Source organism: Hyperoodon ampullatus, assembly GCF_949752795.1.
Source record: "Hyperoodon ampullatus genome assembly, chromosome: 4".
NCBI classification, from domain to species: Eukaryota; Metazoa; Chordata; class Mammalia; order Artiodactyla; family Ziphiidae; genus Hyperoodon; species Hyperoodon ampullatus.
The window spans coordinates 16,103,394-16,121,786 of NC_136917.1; the positions used below are offsets into that span (position 1 = coordinate 16,103,394).

The 18,393-nt window shown below is 37.6% G+C and overlaps 1 protein-coding gene across 1 annotated transcript in view; it reads right to left on the minus strand.

Annotated features, from left to right (window-relative positions):
* The window catches only part of FBXW11 (F-box and WD repeat domain containing 11), a gene marked incomplete at its 5' end in the record, with an annotated part of 123,402 nt that overhangs the window by 73,951 nt on the left and 31,058 nt on the right, over positions 1 to 18,393 (minus strand). Inside the window, one exon of the mRNA XM_079703901.1 lies at positions 11,676 to 11,777. Within this exon, the coding sequence (XP_079560027.1) occupies positions 11,676 to 11,777 (102 nt within the window). The remainder of the gene's footprint in view (positions 1 to 11,675; positions 11,778 to 18,393) is intronic.

Sequence of the window (18,393 nt, forward strand, 5' to 3'; positions counted from 1 at the left end):
TTAACTGTGAGTTCCCTACACACTTATGGTTCTTCCACAAAATGAGTACTATGTACTGAGTGACTCTTTATGAAGAATCATTACTGAAGCATTTCATTATTGCAAGTAGACACATATCATATTTTTATCTTCCCATACCATGGACTCCAAAGTCCAAATCACCTCTGACTAAATGGTTATTAGATATTGGTGATATAAATGATATTGGCTTGATAAGACTGGTATCATTTTTACTAATGTCACACTCACCTTTTCTTTCTTCATTTGGTCATGGACTACCTCTGTTCCCATTTGTATCCCTAACTCCAAAGATGGGCCTCTTTTCAGTCACAGTTGTAATGGTTAATTTTATGTTTCAGCTTGGCCACAACAAACTTGGCCAGTTGTGTGGTCAAGCTTTAGTCTACATGTTGCTGTGAAGGTATTTTGTAGATGTGATTAACATTTATAATCAGTAGACTTTGAGTAAAGCAGATTACCCTCCAAAATGCAGGTGGGGCCTCGTGTAGTAAGTTGAAGGCCTTAAGAGCAAAGATGCTGCCTCAAGACTGTAAAAGATAAATCTTGCCTGCATTTCTGCTTCTCTGCCACACAAATTTCAAATTTGCCAGTCCCCACAATCATGTGAGCCAATTCTCTAAATTATCCATCTATCCATCTATCTACCTACTACTGGTTCTGTCTCTCTGGAGAACCCTAATACACTGGTCAACCTTAGAGTTGGTCCCCCTGCTTCCTCTCTTCATTCTATTATCTATACAGCAGCCAGAGGTCCTATTAACACATTAGTCAGATAAATTACACCTCTCGTCAAAATTCTCTAATGACTTCCCATCTCATGCAGAATAAAAGCCCCAACCCTTGGGGTGCCCTACCCCCTGCCCCCACTTTCTCCATAGCACTTCTTACTACCTAAAATACCATGTGTTTTACTTATTTTCTTTCTTTTCCCACTAAAATTTAGGTTCTAAGACAGAGTGGCTTTTTGTCTATTTTGTGCACTCTTGTATTCTCAGCCCCTACAATAATCCCTGGTACACAGAAGGAGCATCATAAATATTTGTTGCTTGAAGAATAAGCAAATGAATAAACAAAGTGTGATTTTTTTTTAATGTATTCTTTGGGCTTTCCTATGTTTTCCAGTTTTGTACACTGGGCATTTATTTGTACTATCATATACTGAGATAATGATACTGAGATAGTATACTATCATATGCTGAGAATAATATAAATTAGAATAACCTCTTTGGTGGAGGATAGGTCAATGTTTTTTCGGGTTTTTAAAAATTAATTAATTAATTTTTTATTTTTTTAATTTTTGGCCGCGTTGGGTCTTTGCTGCTGTGCACGGGCTTTCTCTGGTTGCAGTGAGGGGGCTACTCTTCATTGTGTAGCACGGGCTTCTCACTGCGGTGACTTCTCTTGTTGCGGAGCGCGGGCTCTAGGCGCGTGGGCTTCAGTAGTTGTGGCATGCGGGCTCCGTAGTTGTGGCACGCAAGTTGTAGAGCACAGGGTCAGTAGTTGTGGCACACGGGCTTAGTTGCTCCGCGGCATGTGGGATCTTTCCGGGCCAGGGCTCAAACCCTTGTCCCCAGCATTGGCAGGCAGATTCTTAACCACTGTGCCACCAGGAAAGCCCTTGGTCAATGTTTAAAAGCCTTAAGAAAGTTCATATCCTTTAACTCAGAATTTCTCCAATGAATAATATAACCTAAGAAATAAGTATAGACTAAAATTTAATAACCTTAATGTCCATCAGTAGGAGAATGATTAAATTATTGTACATCCAGACAATTAAACTCTACATAGTTATTTATTAAAAATGTAGACCTAAGTTTATTAATGTGAATCATATGGGTAAAAATGGGGTTATAATTCAGTATACATGGAGTATAAGCCTATTTATAAACTAAACTAAACATACACATATACACACATACATAAAAATAAAATGTCAAGAAGAAAAAACAATGAATGGGCACTAAAATGAAGTGAGATTATGGCTGAATGATTAATTTCTTCTTTATACTTCTCTACTGTCCAAAATTTTTGCAGTGAAAAAGTGGTACTTTCATAAGCAGAACAATAAAAATAAATCAACAGAAATACATAAAACCAGAATTCTTACAAGCAATAAAATAAAAGTCTGTAGTATGAGGTATATTGTGTCATTTTTGTTGAAAAAGTAAAAATGCATTTTTTAATGTGGTCTGAATCCCATTTACCCACCTCCCTCTCCTCAAATTACGTATATTGTTAAATCTTACTCAACACGCACACTATCTTATCCACCACGCACACTGTTTTGGAAACCACAAATTAAAAGTGTTAGTAGAACAAGGCGTAGTTTTCATTTTCCCAAAGCAGAGGCTCTCTTCCATGGAAAATATATGTGATTTCTTGAGTGCCTAAAAATATGTATATGATCAATGAAATTAATAAAGTGCTATTTCTTGAGGGCTAATACTATATGCCAGTCATTGTGCTATCATTAAAACTTTCTCCAAAATATGAATTTACTTGTTGCTTCAAATTCTGAGATCACCAAGTCACTCTATATTCAGAAAATATGACATGGAAATCACTAAAAAAAAAAAAAATACCCAAGAATTTCAACTCACAGTAAAAACAAGAAACATCACTTCTTTAGAAAAAATGCTAAAATGAATCTTTCTGTTTGGCACTTTGAAATTTTGAACTTTCAAAGCTTATCATCATTAACAGGACACTTTGAAACCAGCATTGTATGTATGAAAGACAGCATGATACACCGCGGACCATGACAAGCCTAAAGAGGTTAATAACTGATGATGATACTAGAGAAGTAAAGAAGAACAAAAGCTTGAAAGAGATTTCTGTGAGTGGGCATCATCAGATACAAGGAAATGAAACATGAGCATATGATCTCAAACCAATGGGGGAAAAGCTAGATCAGTAAATAGTATGCAGAAAACAGTGTGGCCATTTAGAAAGAATGTGGATCCCTGATTCATAGCATATACCAAAATAAATTACAGAGAAACGGAAACATTTAAATATAAAACATAAAGCCATAAACCACTAGAAGAATGGTAAAGGAAAAGAATGACTACAGATGGCCAACAGGCACATGAAAAGATGCTCAACATCGCTAATTATTAGAGAAATGCAAATCAAAACTACAATGAGGTACCACCTCACATCGGTCAGAATGGCCATCATTAAAAAGTCTACAGATAACAAATGCTGGAGAGGGTGTGGAGAAAAGGGAACCCTCCTACACTGTTGGTGGGAATGTAAGTTGGTGCAATCACTGTGGAAAACAGTATGGGAGGTTCCTCAGAAAACTAAAAATAGAGTTACCATATGATCCAGCAATCCCACTCCTGGGCATATACCTGGACAAAACTATAATTCAAACAGATACATGTGCCCCTATGTTCATAGCAGCACTATTCACAATAGCCAAGACATGGAAACAACCTAAATGTCCATCGACAGATGAATGGATAAAGAAGATGTGGTACATATATACAATGGAATACTACTCAGCCATAAAGAAGAACGAAATAATGCCATTAGCAGCAACATGGATGGACATAGAGATGATCATACTAAGTGAAGTCAGGAAGAGAAAGACAAATACCATACGATATCACTTACATGTGGAATCTAAAATATGGCACAAATGAATCTATCTATGAAACAGTAACAGACTCACAGACACAGAGAACAGACTTGTGGTTACCAAGGGGGAGGGAGTTGGGGGAGGGATGGACTGAGAGTTTGGGATTGGCAGATGCAAACTACTACATACGGAATGGATAAACAACAAGGTCCTACTGTATAGCACAGGGAACTATGTTCAATATCTTGGGATAAACCATAATGTAAAAGAATATAAAAAAGAATGTATAAATGTGTATAACTGAGTCACTCTGTTGTACAGCAGAAATTAACACATTATAAATCAACTGTACCTGAATAAAAAATACATTAAAAAAGAAAAAAGAATAAGTATGATTATATAAAAAGTAAAAATTTCTTTCAAAATCTTCTTCAAAGCACAAAGCATTATAAACAAAACTGAAAGGCAAATGTCAAACTAGGGAATACACTTGCAATAAATGACAGAGTTACTGTATTTAATATATAAAGAATTCCTACAACTAAGATTTTTTTTAAAGTCATTTTAGAAAAATGGAGAAAAGGTATGAAGAGTTAACTCATAAAACAAGAAGTAGAAATGGCCAATAAATAAATATGTATTTAACATTTTCATTTATCAGAATGGTAAAAAAATACAAAATTAAATTATCCAATGCCAGCTAAGGCATATAAAAAGGGAATCTCTCATCCGCTGCTTTTAGGAGTATAATCTGAGCCAGCCTGTCAAAAGTACAATTTAGAAACCTAAAGTGTTTTAATGTGCACATTCTTTCACCTAAAGAAATAATCACAGAAGTATACAAACACTTAGCTACAATGATGTTCTACTCAACATGGATGTCTCAAAAATTGGAAGCAGTCTTGACAAGGAAGGGAGGGTTTCTTAAAATCAGTAATATATATATTAAATGGAATATTATGCAGTGATTTTTAAATGATGGTAGAAAGTCTTAATTCATCATGTTACTATTTGTCACTTTTTATTATTAGTTTAAATTGGAACAAGTATAAGTTATTTTTAATAATATTTTTAAAGTAAACCTTAAACATTTTTAAATGATATCCAGAGCTTACAGAAATAAACTAGATTATAAACTGGTCCACCCTCCATGAAAACGATTTAGCCTCACCTATCAAAATAAATCACTGCCCATTTTGTGACAAATCACTGAGCTATATAGTTAAGATTTCTGTACTTTCTACACATATATTATAATTCAAAGAAAAAAGAAAAAAAAATGTACTCCTCACCCTCACTGCCCCCAAATCTATGGATGATAAAAGTTGGTGAAATTTCCACTGGTGAAAGAGTTAGACTTTACAAAATCTGGGGACATGTCTGCAATATGACTGCAAGTAAATAAAGAGGGAAAATCCCTGTAATTGTTGGGTTACATATCATCCTATGAACAAAAACCCAAAACATGCAATGGTAGACAACATTAAGTGTTAACATTTATTGCGGGGGGAGGATGGAAAGGAGAGATTATTACTTTTCTGTATACAGACAATTTAATAATAAAACACTGATACTCCTTGACCAAGCAGCTGTACTTCTAGGAATTTATTCTACAGACATAATCAGGCAAGCCTAAAGGTATATGTTCACTGAAATTAGAAAAGTGCCATAACAGAAAAAAAAAACTGAAGCCTAAAGTTCCATTAATAGGGAACAGGATATATATACATATTTTTAAATGATAAAGCCAGTATGATGAAATATTATTGCATCCATAAAAAAGAACAGGGTTTATATGATTTTATATGCTGATATGGAAAGATTTTAAGTTTCTGTCTAAAGGATAATGGGAAACTCAGAAGTGATACTTTGGGAAGTGAGACCTAGGTTCCAAGGAAACTTTACATGTCTTTTACAACCTTCGGTACCAGTTGTACTATTTTTTTATTCTTTGAAACTTTTATATATATATTTTTTCGCTGACATTAAACAGTGATTTGTCAAACTCCTTTTTAAAAAAGCTATCTTAGATTTGTTTTAAAATGCCCCAGAAAAAAACAAAGTTCAAGAAAGAGAAAGTTGGACTAAGAATAGCATAATTTTGAAAACTGTTCAAGCCTGGATCGCTTTACTTTTTTGTGTGTTTAGAAATTTCCATAGAATTTTTCACATAAAATCTTAGCTATATAATACAGATAAATCCAGAGCTGTTCCAGGTGAGTAAGTGAGAGAGGCATTATCCTTCTAGTGACTCCAAAGTCACACTCTGGGGTTCCATGGGACATTAAAACACCATTCTTATAATCATTTTCATCACCATAGTAACAAAGAGAACCTGCACAATTTGATGAATTCCTCCCTGCCCAACAGGCAGGAGGAAGACAGACCTTAAAACAGCAACAAATGTTCTCTCTGGGTGGTGAGGTTACCAGTGGATTTTTTTTTTTCTTAAGAAACTATATTTGTAAATTTTCTTATACAGGGAAAAAAAGGTATTTTTTAATGTTCATAAAATACAACACTCTACCACTGAAAGGTTACTCCACGCCTTCACATTATTGGCCTTAGAGTGCAACAGAATAATGAACAAGAAATAATAAATCCCCAATGCTCATTAAAAAAAAGACAGAGACATTGAGTTGGAACAGCCATGTGTGACCTTAGGAGACAGCCCTTAACAAAACAAGAACACCTGACAGCAGGGGCCATATCGTATCATATGCCCAGTCTTTTATCTTATTCTTATCTTGCCCTGGACTCTAAGACTGGAATTCCCTCTTCTTGAATAGGGAACCAGGGGCAAGCAATGAAAGAAATGGATTTTCGTTCCTCAACAGCAAGCAATTGGTAAGGTGTACCTGTTATCTCCCCTCTACCTCAGACAGACAGATATAACTATCTCCACGTAAAGGATGAGGAAACCGTGGGTCAGGAAAATTAAGTAACTTGCCTAGTGTCACAAAGCTATTAAGCATCAGGCAGAAGACTAGAATTGAGGTTTCTCTGCTCCAGAATCAGGATTCTTTCTACCAAGCTATCTCCCTTCTCTAAAAAATATTCTCTTACGTTGGTAGCTGTTAAGTTCCAACTGTAGTGTTCTCAAACCAGTGTGGCTCACTATATATATTGAAAAGAAAAGAAAGGCAGATGCCAAGAAGTTCTATTAATAACTGCCCAGCACTATCCACAACGGAGCTAGGTGAGAGGCACTAAAACTTGATTCACATGACCTCTGCTGTCATTTCAAGCAATCAGTCCAACTCTTTAAAAAACCTTATCACTAACACTCTCCCCAACTGAGAGCTTGCAAATGGCATTCCCAAGAAAACTTGTCAGTTCACTACATGGAACCTCTACATTCCAGGTGCATTAGCTTTCAACTTTTTAATGTTAAAAATAAAGAGGAGGAACTTCACTGGTGGCGCAGTGGTTAAGAATCCGCCTGTCAATGCAGGGGACACAGCTTCGAGCCCTGGTCCGGGAAGATCCCACATGCCGCGGAGCAACTAAAGCTCGTGCACCACAACTACTGGGCCTGTGCTCTAGACCCTGCGAGCCACAACTACTGAGCCTGCGTGCCACAACTACTGAAGCCCACGTACTCTAGGGCCCATGCTCCACAACAAGAGAAGCCACCGCAATGAGAAGCCCGCGCACTGCAATGAAGAGTAGCTCCTGCTCGTCGCAACTAGAGAAAGCCCGCACGCAGCAACGAAGACCCAACGCAGCCATAGATAGATAGGTAGATAAATGTATTTTAAAAGTAAATAAATAAATAAAGGGTAATTGTTTCTACCCAAAAATGGCAGTTGCCAGGTTAAGGTCACTACAGCATGGTGACCAGAACACTGGCTTTGCAGTTATCCAGACCTAGGCTCATAACCTAGTTCTGCCACTTAAATAAATGTGTAACCTTAGGCAAGTCAATTCAATTCCATAACTTCATATACAAAAAAGCCAAGATAGATAACTTCTCCATAAAGGATTAAATGAGATAACCTAGTACCTAGGGCCCAACACTTAGAAAGAAGGTGGAAAATTAATGATACATATATACAAATAAATACATATACAGTCATATATATATGATACCTATATGATAATTATATTATCATATAAATGATACATACGTACATGGTCTGAACTCTTGATTATATGATGTAACAATCAACTGGTTGAATCTGGTTATCTGAACCAACTAAAATATTGATTCAGTTCAGCTTAGTTCAGAGACAACAAGATATTCTAGTTCAAAAAATGTGCTAAAAAATGTTGAGGGCTAGTCCTAGTTCAAAGTGTTTCACTTTTTTTTTTTTTTTGGTTGCATTGGGTCTTCATTGCTGTACACGGGTTTTCTCTAGTTGCAGCGAGTGGGGGCTACTCTTCATTGCGGTGGCTTCTCTTGCTGCGGAGCAGGGGCTCTAGGCGCGCAGGCTTCGGTAGTTGTGGCTCACGAGCTCCAGAGCGCAGGCCCAGTAGTTGTGGTGCATGGGCTTAGTTGCTCTGTGGCTTGTAGGATCTTCCTGGACTAGGGCTCGAATCCGTGTCCCCTGCATTGGTAGGCGGATTCTTAACTACTGAGCCACCAGGGAAGCCCAAAGTGTTTCACATTTTTTAAAAGTATGTATGTATGTGTGTGTATTTACATGTGTGTGTGTGTGTGTGTGTGTGTGTGTGTGTGTGTGTGTATTTGGCTAACTTCAGAATTTCTTCTCACACACACACACACATACAGGGACTTCATTTGTGGTTCAGTCTAGATTTTTGTTCACAGGTCTGCTTACTACAATGGGTTGCTTGAGAGCAGGGAACAAGTCTGTATTGCTCATCTTTTTATATACCCAGCACCAGTACAGGCCCTGGCACATACCAATTGTTCAGTAAATATTCATGGAATTGAATTTTCAGAAAAGCCACTCAGGAAGCTTGCTAGCTTTAGGATTCAGGAGGGCTCAGCTTGGCAAAGGGAATGCAATTTCCCCCACTATGATATTTGGCAGGTTTTCTTTTTTTATTTTCAGATAGTGACTAAACAAACCACACACTGGGTATCGCAACAGTAAAGTTTTCACAAACAAAACTAAAATGGAAAACTCTAGAAATAGTAGCATTCCAGTGTAGAGGAAAGAAAACCAATTTTGGAATCATGCACATCTTGGGTTCAAATGCTAGCTCCACCACTTCACAGATATGTAAAGATTAACTTGGGTCCAATCACGCATATCACCTCTGAGACCAGTTTCTACATCTGAAAAAACGGGAATAATAATATCTATCTCATAGGGTTGTCACAAAGCTAATATATGTGAAGCCCCAAGTACAATTGGTGGCGATTTTTTTTAACAGTTTTATTGAGGTGAATGAGTGATTTTTATTTTTTAAGTCTTTACTATTCCTTTTCCCCTCTCACAGGTGGCAGAAACTATGCCTAAAGGGAACTACAGTACTATCTTTACTCCTGCTTTTCAGAAGGTACACGAATTCAGCCATATATCAATAGATAGGCTAACTGGCTAAAGATGCAACTGTTCATGGGTCCAATGTGGTAATTTTAAGGGAGACCCTTTCATGCAACTCCAGAGCCCCAGCAAAGTCAACCAGGCTCTTTGGGTAGCCTGTTCCTTCTCTTCTTAATATGGGCTTGCTGAGAGGCATGCAATGTGAAGCAAAAGTCATCTTTGTGATAAACCTAAGATGTAGCATATAAACAACAGGCATTCTTTGAAAAAGCCCATACCCAAATTAAATTTTAATCACTAAGTTTTAGCAGTTGTTTGGATACTGGAGGTAGAGAGGAGAAACACTAGTGTTAAAATAATATGTAAAACCAAGGGGTAGAGAGAAAGGAAGTCTTCTGGGTTCATATACATATGTTTACTTTCCATTCACAAATGGAACAAAACAGAGTAATGATTTGCTAATTCCAATCAGCTGAGTACATATTTCACTTTACTGTGCTGCAAACTCTATCATAAACTAAAGAAAATGAAAACCGGGCTTCCCTGGTGGCGCAGCGCTTGAGAGTCCGCCTGCCGATGCAGGGGACGCGGGTTCGTGCCCCGGTCCGGGAAGATCCCACATGCCGCGGAGCGGCTGGGCCCGTGAGCCATGGCCGCTGAGCCTGCGCGTCCGGAGCCTGTGCTCTGCAACGGGAGAGGCCACAGCAGTGAGGGGCCCGTGTACCGCAAAAAAAAAAAAAAAGAAAGAAAATGAAAACCTAAGTAAATGAAACTCCCTAATACACCTCTGAAGACAATATCTGTTCCATTCACATTTCAGTGAATATCATTCAATATTTCACCTTATTTCAAGGTCCAATCAAGGCAAAGTTTACATTTTTTCTCTTAAATGATTTTCACTGGGAGAGATGAGTCAAAGAAGAACTTTTTAACACATTTGGGTTTCCATTTTCAACAAGGTAGGAACCCACATTTCCTCCCACTCACCCCACCTCCAGAGAATTCACAATACTGTTACTAAAATATATTGAATAATGTCTTCCATCGGTCAATTACTTTTAACTGAATGCAATAAAAATAATCTGCTCGTCCAGACCTCATTAACAACTACAATTCTTCGCCTGCTTAAATTTCTGGAAAAAAAAAAACTGGATCAGTCCACTAAAAAGCAAACTGTAACATTCAAGTAAGCATCTTCAGAGAAATAGAGACAAAGATGTACACTATTACTATAATGCAAATATCCATTATTTAGCACCAAGGAGAACACATGCAATAATGTCTGCTATTGCAAGAACATTTTTGTTAAAGGTACATCACATGCAGGGAAGCCGCTTTTCCAAGGATAAACATACATTACCCTGCAGCATCGCTGAAACACCCAATCCCTGGACCCTAAGAGTTGTAACCCAACTTTTTATACTGACCCTAAGACAGCTGGATCTTACATTAAATTCACTCTCTAGTTAACTGTGTTAGTGAGGTTCCGGCACAGTTTTCTAAAGAAAGCAATCTGAATCAATAACCACACCAATGCTGCTCAGAATGTTTGCTCATAAGTAAATAAAAAGCATGATCCCAATATGAAGGAAATTTTTCTCCTTCCTGGCCCCCCCAGCTCCATTTAAAGACCGTAAACATGAATAGAAAGATAACCTTGAGAACAGTAAAGTCACCCATACCATCAATAATAACCCTCTAATTCATTTCCTGATTCTACAGTGTTTTCCTAAAACAGGGCAGTCTCAACAGGATGCCAGGAATTCAATATTGCTTTTTAAAGATATATCAAACTGTCTGGAATATACAGTGATGAAAACAGAATACTGCTACTGAAACCATACTAAATTAAATACATGCTTTCTCTAAACAGAGCTTCCCCAATAAAGTCACAATGTTTTCTGCCTTGGCTCTCTTACAATCCATCCCAACAAGTGAGGTCAGTCCAGCTGCACTCCTGCTAATAGCTTTTTTCTGGAGCAACCCCTCCCACACCCCAAAAGAGTTTTACTTTTATCTGTGGAATTCTCTGCCAGCCTCGGCCTGGAAAACTGGGTGGACCCTAAGGACAGGTGTGGGAGGTGGCCCAAACTGATAATTATTGCCAGCATAAAGCTGTGATCTTTATAAGCTTCAATTTGAGGCTTTGCACCATTAGTGATTCTTTCTCCACTCCTTTATGGAAGGAGGGAGAGAAAGTAAGCCAAAAAGATGAGTTTCAAAATAGAAAAATCACCACTTGAATTATGAAATCCTCCCAACTCAACAAAGAACTGTTGAAAGTAGCCAAATGGAAAATGTCAAGGTTGTTTGGGTACATGCACAGCTATTAAACATGAGAATCACAGCTTCAAGGTGGGGGTTGGGGGGATAAAAAGCAGGAGCAGAAAAAGAGGAGCAGAACAGGGCCCAGCCAAAGACCCATTTGCTCAGAAGGGCCCCTCCTGGCATGAACTCCTCCATGTGGGGCACCCAGGCTGGAGGAAAGCAGAGGGTTACACAGAACATTTAGCAGACTTAACATTGGATTAAACACACTACTGCAAGTTTCAACAAATGTTCATGGTATACGTAAAAAACACATTTACAACAAGAAAGAAGAGAGGCACCTGGAGACATCTGACACTGGGCATGCTCTGCAGGCAACTCAGTGCGCACATGCTCTCTACCAGGTTGGCGCAGCCTAGCCACAAAGACCTTGGCACAGAACACTGCAGGATGACAAAAAGGAAGGAAGAGAAGAAGAAGCAGTTAGAGGCCGCAACAAATCACTCCTTCACACAGGCAACTTGAATGTTAGTTGGGCAGGGGGTGCACCCTTGGCAGCTTGGAGGTCAGGGGTGGTAGTCCGACAAAACTTACTGAAACCTTGGGAGGGCCCACTTTCTGTCCTACGGAAAGGAGGTTTCTGCTGCCAACCACTAACTCCTCAGGATACAGTGAACAGAATCAAGAGGGAGAGAAAGAATGTTTAAATGAAAACCACTAAAGGCAACTGTAAAGTTTGAGTGCAAAACAAGATTATGGTGAGATTGTCACTCTAACTTCATAAAAGTAATGGGTTTTGGTCTATGTCATGTAATTATAATTGCTATCATTACATCACCTACCATGTGCCAGGCCCTTTAAATGTGTTCTCTAATTCCCACACCACAGTGTCAGGAAACTGAGGCTCAGAGGTAAGTCATTTGCACAAGGACAAACAGCAAAGGAGGGGAGAGTCAGAATTTCAAACCTTGATGGCTGCTGTTAAAACCCACATTCATTCCACAAGACTATGATGCCTCTATTATCATTGATCACCTGAAATTTTATCATCTGGGTACAGTTTTGCATATCCCTAAATAAAATTACAGGAGACCTAGAGACATAAGGCAAAAAGAACAAGAAAGATAAGCGATAGGCTGATTGATAGATACGGGAAATAAAAGAGCTGATAAAAACGCATCTGATTTTGAGTGTCATCCATATCTCTGCCTTCCCAAAGGAAAAAACTTTAGAATAATCAAGATTTTCATTTTGGACTTTGCTTACAAAGTTCATTTGACACAAGTAAGAATTAAAAGCTTCTTTCATTTACCCATTCCCATTCCTCTTTCAAGAGCTTGCTGGTTTTAAGGGAATTAAGAAAAAAAGTAAAATATAAACATATGCATTATGGCTAGTATTTTTAAACCATTAGATTATTTATGGTATTCAATAAGTACTTTTTCAGACCTAAGGTCAATTAATTTACTCTGGCAAAATCAATCATCATGCCAAAAAAAAAAAAAAAAAAAAAACACAAACCTGAAGGTGGGTGTTTGGGTTCAACCAAAATACTGCAGAAGCCTCAGGCCCAACCTCATAAACTTGTTTATTCTAGCTATAATTAGGATGGTTAAATATACTCACTTTCCTGGGACAGTCCAGGTTTACACTGGTCCCAGCATAACTTTCACTCTCAAAGTGTTCTGGTTTGGTAGATAAATTCTATGGTTACCCCAACTATAATATAAACAAAGTCCACTATGCTTGAAATCAGACCCGATTCCTTCCTATCCAGCATCTGTACCTTCTAGTTATATCTCACCTATAATGTAACTAGAGTATTGAGATTATTTAGAAAAGGTATTTAAAGAATACAAAACCAGAGGACTCAAATGGAATTAAAAAACTGAGGTTTTTGGTAACAATAACATGCCACGCATTTCCAATAGTGTGCTTTCATTTCAAAGCTTCCTATAGCCAATACAGTAAAGTATATCACTGATACTCCAGTCACACATATTTTGCCACTCCAACACTTTCATAGAGTGCCATAAAAGATGCTGAATAAATGTTTGTATAATATAATGAAAATAGCTGCCATTTATCAAGCTCTTGTTATATGCTAGACAGCTGACATAGTAAACCCTCACAAAAACCCTTGTAAGACAAGTATTATTACATTTTACAGATGAGGAAACCAAAGATCAGGAAAGGAGAGCTTGATTTGTTGAAACAGCAACTTGTCCAAGGTACAAGAAAACAAGGGCTAATTGATGGCGGAATTAGGACTACAAATTAATCCTGTCTGGCTCTAACCAAACATGTTTTCTTTTTACTACAACAAACTCTCTCTATCCAGAGATACCTAGCAAAATGTTTAGGGCAGAGAAAAGGCCCAAACACATTACGTATGAATACACAGATTACACACATTATTTAATTTAAATAAAGTTCCAATATCCTCATAGCTCAAGTTAGGTTTCTCTTTTGGAATCTTTGTAGTTATCCAAATCACAGAACCACTCAGATCTGAGAATAGAGTTTAAGGATTATACTTGTATTCAGCAACTCATACCAAATTAACGCCAAAGCTCATCTGCAAATCAATTTTCATTTATTCACTAAAAACAGATTCCCTCTGCAAGGTTTAACATGTATTTGCCTCAAAGGGTAAAAACCATGAAAGCATAACATACTGTACCCTGATTAGATTCTGCTAATAACCTGAGATCCAGAACTTAAAAAAAAAAAAAAAAAAAGGACCAATTTTCACATTCAATAAATCAAAGAAATCATACAATGTGAAAACTGGAAGACCAATTAGTTCAAACTTCCACCCCTGATTTCAGAAGTGAAGAAACTAAAGCCCAAAGAAGAAAAGTAATGATCTTCCCTAGGTTTCCTAATCATCTAATGATAGAATTAATACTTACAAGAATATGGAAAACAACATAAAGAAAAACTTCTGAGCACTTAATTTCAAAATATTAAATGTTTATTACAAACCTTTTTTAAAACTTGATATTGAACCTGTATATCCAGAAAAAGATTTTTAAAGGACCCTTTGAGGGTCCAGTTTCCAAGAACTTACCTTTATAACATCCATGGAAGATACTTTGGGGTAAAGAGAGTGATGCCAGTGTTCATAACAAGTATTAGAACTGCCCTACTTTTACACTCAATTACCCTGAAGCTAAACAACCAACCACAGTGCTGAAAAATAGTCTTTACTCAACAGAAAATGCCACTCTAGGAAATACATCCATCTTTTAATAAAGTCTCATCTAAATAAGGCTCCTCTTAGGTCTAATGGTCCAAGAGGACATTGATCTAATTTGAAAATAATGGCTAAACATAAATGTTCCATATTTATCAACCTAAGAGCATTAAAATATAGCTCTGACCACAAGCAGTAATTGATTCTTAAAGCTGCTAATTTTAAACTTAGGGACCTGGTTGAAAATCCATGTTGACTATTGTGGAATAACTATTATCCATCACTCTTTAACTGAATAATGTAAAGATTTCTTCATATAAGCTATAATCACAGTGCAGACTATTATCTCTCTTTTTCTTTTTTTTTTTTAAAAGTAACAGTGGTCTATCTTTAAACTTCTGGAACACTATCTCATTGTTAAAATATGTCTGAAGAACTTACCCTGATACCGTGGGTATTTACCAATTTTAACAAACACTTATTGACCTACGTATTAAGCTAACAACAATACAAACTAAGCCTCTTTCCTCTTGAGACTTCAGCCTGGAGCTCAAGAGAAACCCAGAGGGATCACAATGGAGATGCTTAAGAGAGGCCTTTCAGGGGTAGAAAACCCCTAAGAAATGTTTGTTTTAATTTCACATTTAGCTACTTGTAATGACCAATATTCTAATTTAGGGTTGTTCACAGAGAACAGGAAATGATTCACATGGGATTCTAACATTAACAGCAAATACCCAATTAGACTGATTATATTTGTATGTTCTATAGCCAAAGAAAATAACATTAATCAAGGAAACTGATAGTGTTTATTAATTTTGTCATACCCACTGTAAAATCAAAAACCAAAATCAGGGCCACCATGCTGAGAAACACTATAAGACAAAAAGAATTATAGCTTTTGGCATTTTTCAAAAGCAAAAAGTTATTAAAAGAGGTAGGAGGGAAATGTCCTAGGCTCTCTTCCTATTGCCATAGGAACCACAAATCAAAAGGGAAAAGTGGCTGCAGGCACCTTGCCTCTGATTGGCTAGCTTTAAGAAGAACTCACAAAAGCTAACTTTGGTCTGTGTCTAGATGGAATTGTTTTGAATATCTTGCCCTGATTCCTTCTCAAAGAGGCAATTCTTTTAAAAGCTACTCAAAGAGGTATTTTATGTTAATCGTCTCTCTAATGTCACTCTGATTTAGAAATAATGCCCTATAAATCCCAATTTGTTTCTTTCCACAGAACCATTACCAGCTTCTTCTATCATCACGATTGAGATAACCAAGTTGAGGGGCTTAAATACTATTCCATTCAACAAAAAACTTACCTGACCTTACATCTGCAGACAGAAACGCAATGAAGACATTCTCTCTCTCCTCCAGCAGCTTACAGGAGGGAATTTTGAGAATGTGCCATGTAAATACACACACACACACACACACACACACACACACACACAGAGTCTCTTAACACACCCAAAGGAGGAAAATGCCTGAACTAAGCCATAAAGGATGAGTAGGAGGCAGCCAAGGGAAAAAGAGAGAGAGACACATTTCCGGCAGAATAAACAGCGTTAAGCAAAGCCAAATAGCTAAGAAATGGCAGTCCTATTCAAGTATCTGCAATTAATTTAGCATGACTAAAGTATTTAAGTGTGAGATGAGGAAAGCCTGATAGAGAGGGGCCAAATCACAGAGGACTCCCCTATACCATTCTATCGAACTTGAGACTTCATCCTGTAGGAAAACAGCTCTTAGGCTGCGTGCTATAGCTCACCAGTAAACAGCCAATCCTTCCCAGGTGTGTGGTCCAATTTTTTATCAACGTGTATGAGATTTTTTTTTCTCCTGCAACTCAGTATACCTACTGCTTCAACAATGTGTCAGAGGAACAGAAGCAGGTCATGCAACACACTGGCAAGGGTGGGGGTGAGGTTCTTAGACTAAGAGGTAGGAGATAAAGCATAATATCAAGCCAAAGCCAAGCCAATTCAAGCAAGCATCAAAGAAAGATACTGTTCTCTAGAACATGTGGGGAACATTTGCCACATGCAAGAATAGAGAAAAAAGAAGTTGGCTCAATAGTAACCCAGTGATAAAGAAAGGAAGTAAACAGTATACAAAAACTGTATATGTTTTTATAAATATTGTGAAATAAGAGTGTTTAGAATGGTTTAATTCCTTCAAATGAGACATCAAAAACTTTAACATTCAAACCATTGCTAGAGACAATGATGAGACAACTATTAAACGTTTAAGCAGAGGAATGACCTTTGGCAGCTGGAGTGAAGCATGTTAAAGAGAAGTCAGAAAGATAAGTCTATTAGAGAGCGTAAAGACAGCCCCTCATTTTTATTTTACAACTAATGCAAATTTCTTTCAGCTGGGCTACAAAGAGTAGAAACAAGGGCCAACACTTACCTTTGGAAGTACATGTCTAAAGTCAATTTCTTTCCAATAAAACTCCCACCATAATACAAAGAGTGCCATGATAATGAAATGGGAGCTACCAAATACAGGAGGAAGGAGAGAAAAGATCTATTTCACAGTAATCACTTGGCGATAACACCCTCTCCACTGGGAATCTCTATCCAGGAGTGGAGATTTGGTCCTGAAGAATGATACAGTAGGTGGGCTCAAGGAGATTATGAAACTCCAGCCCTCTAAACCTAGATGTGACAGCTATAGAGTATCCATTCAGTTTCTGCTGGAGGCTGTCCTCATCTCAAAGCAAATAAAGCAAGAATTAAAGTTAATCCAAATTAGGAACTATCCTATTGTGTCTGAATTCTCAGACTGTTGCTTTTCAAGAAGCTGCAGCAGTTGTAATGAAAACAGGGCCACACAGCTTTTAAAAGTGTCTTCTAAGGGCTTCCCTGGTGGCGCAGTGGTTGAGAGTCCGCCTGCCGATGCAGGGGATACGGGTTCGTGCCCCGGTCTGGGAAGATCCCACATGCCGCGGAGCGGCTGGGCCCGTGAGCCATGGCCGCTGGGCCTGCGCGTCCGGAGCCTGTGCTCTGCAGCGGGAGTGGCCACAACAGTGAGAGGCCCGCGTACTGCAAAAAAAAAAAAAAAAAAAAAAAAAAAAGTGTCTTCTAAGAGTCACAATGTAGGTTTCTGCTCTTACAATGTTTGATGGCAGCCTACAAGAAATAGCAACCTCTCACCAAATAACTGTATTGTTTTTAAAACTAAGAACCATAATAATCAGGTTGTAGAATTATGAATTCTACAACCTGATTAACTTTTGTTAATTCAGAGTTTAAAGCTATTTTCCAAAGTGTTTTAAAGAACTGAACACTGGTCCGTGCCTCAATGTGTGAAAGGCTTTCATTTCCTTATAATGGTATTTTATTATAACAGAATTTGACAGTAACCATGTGACATGTAACCAAGAACGTGAATGCTTTATTTCTTAGCAACTGTACTGTAGAACTACATGTTTATAGATAAGGCACCACAGGGTATTTTCAGGCTGGGATATATGTTAAAGGAAGAAAAGGGCATGGGGAGAAGGAAGCAGTGGAATGAGAAAAGAAAAAAGGATAAGAATGAGGAAAACTGAAATTTACTTCTGACAAGTTTTAGAGATGCAAACCCAACCAAACTGTAGTGGAATCAGGATTCAAAGCCAGAGCCCAAACTTTCCTTAAATCCTACTACTAAAAACAAAACAAAAAAACCAAAACTTTCAATGTCCAAATATCTCATCTTATATGATTATCTAAAATAAGATACCAGAACCCCAAACTAAAATGGATCTTCACAGTTTTCTTTGGTAGAGGGACGAAAGGTAATTTTTCTTTTATAATTTCTATTCATCCATATTTTCTAATTTTTCTCCAATGAACATCTAGTACTTATAATAATAT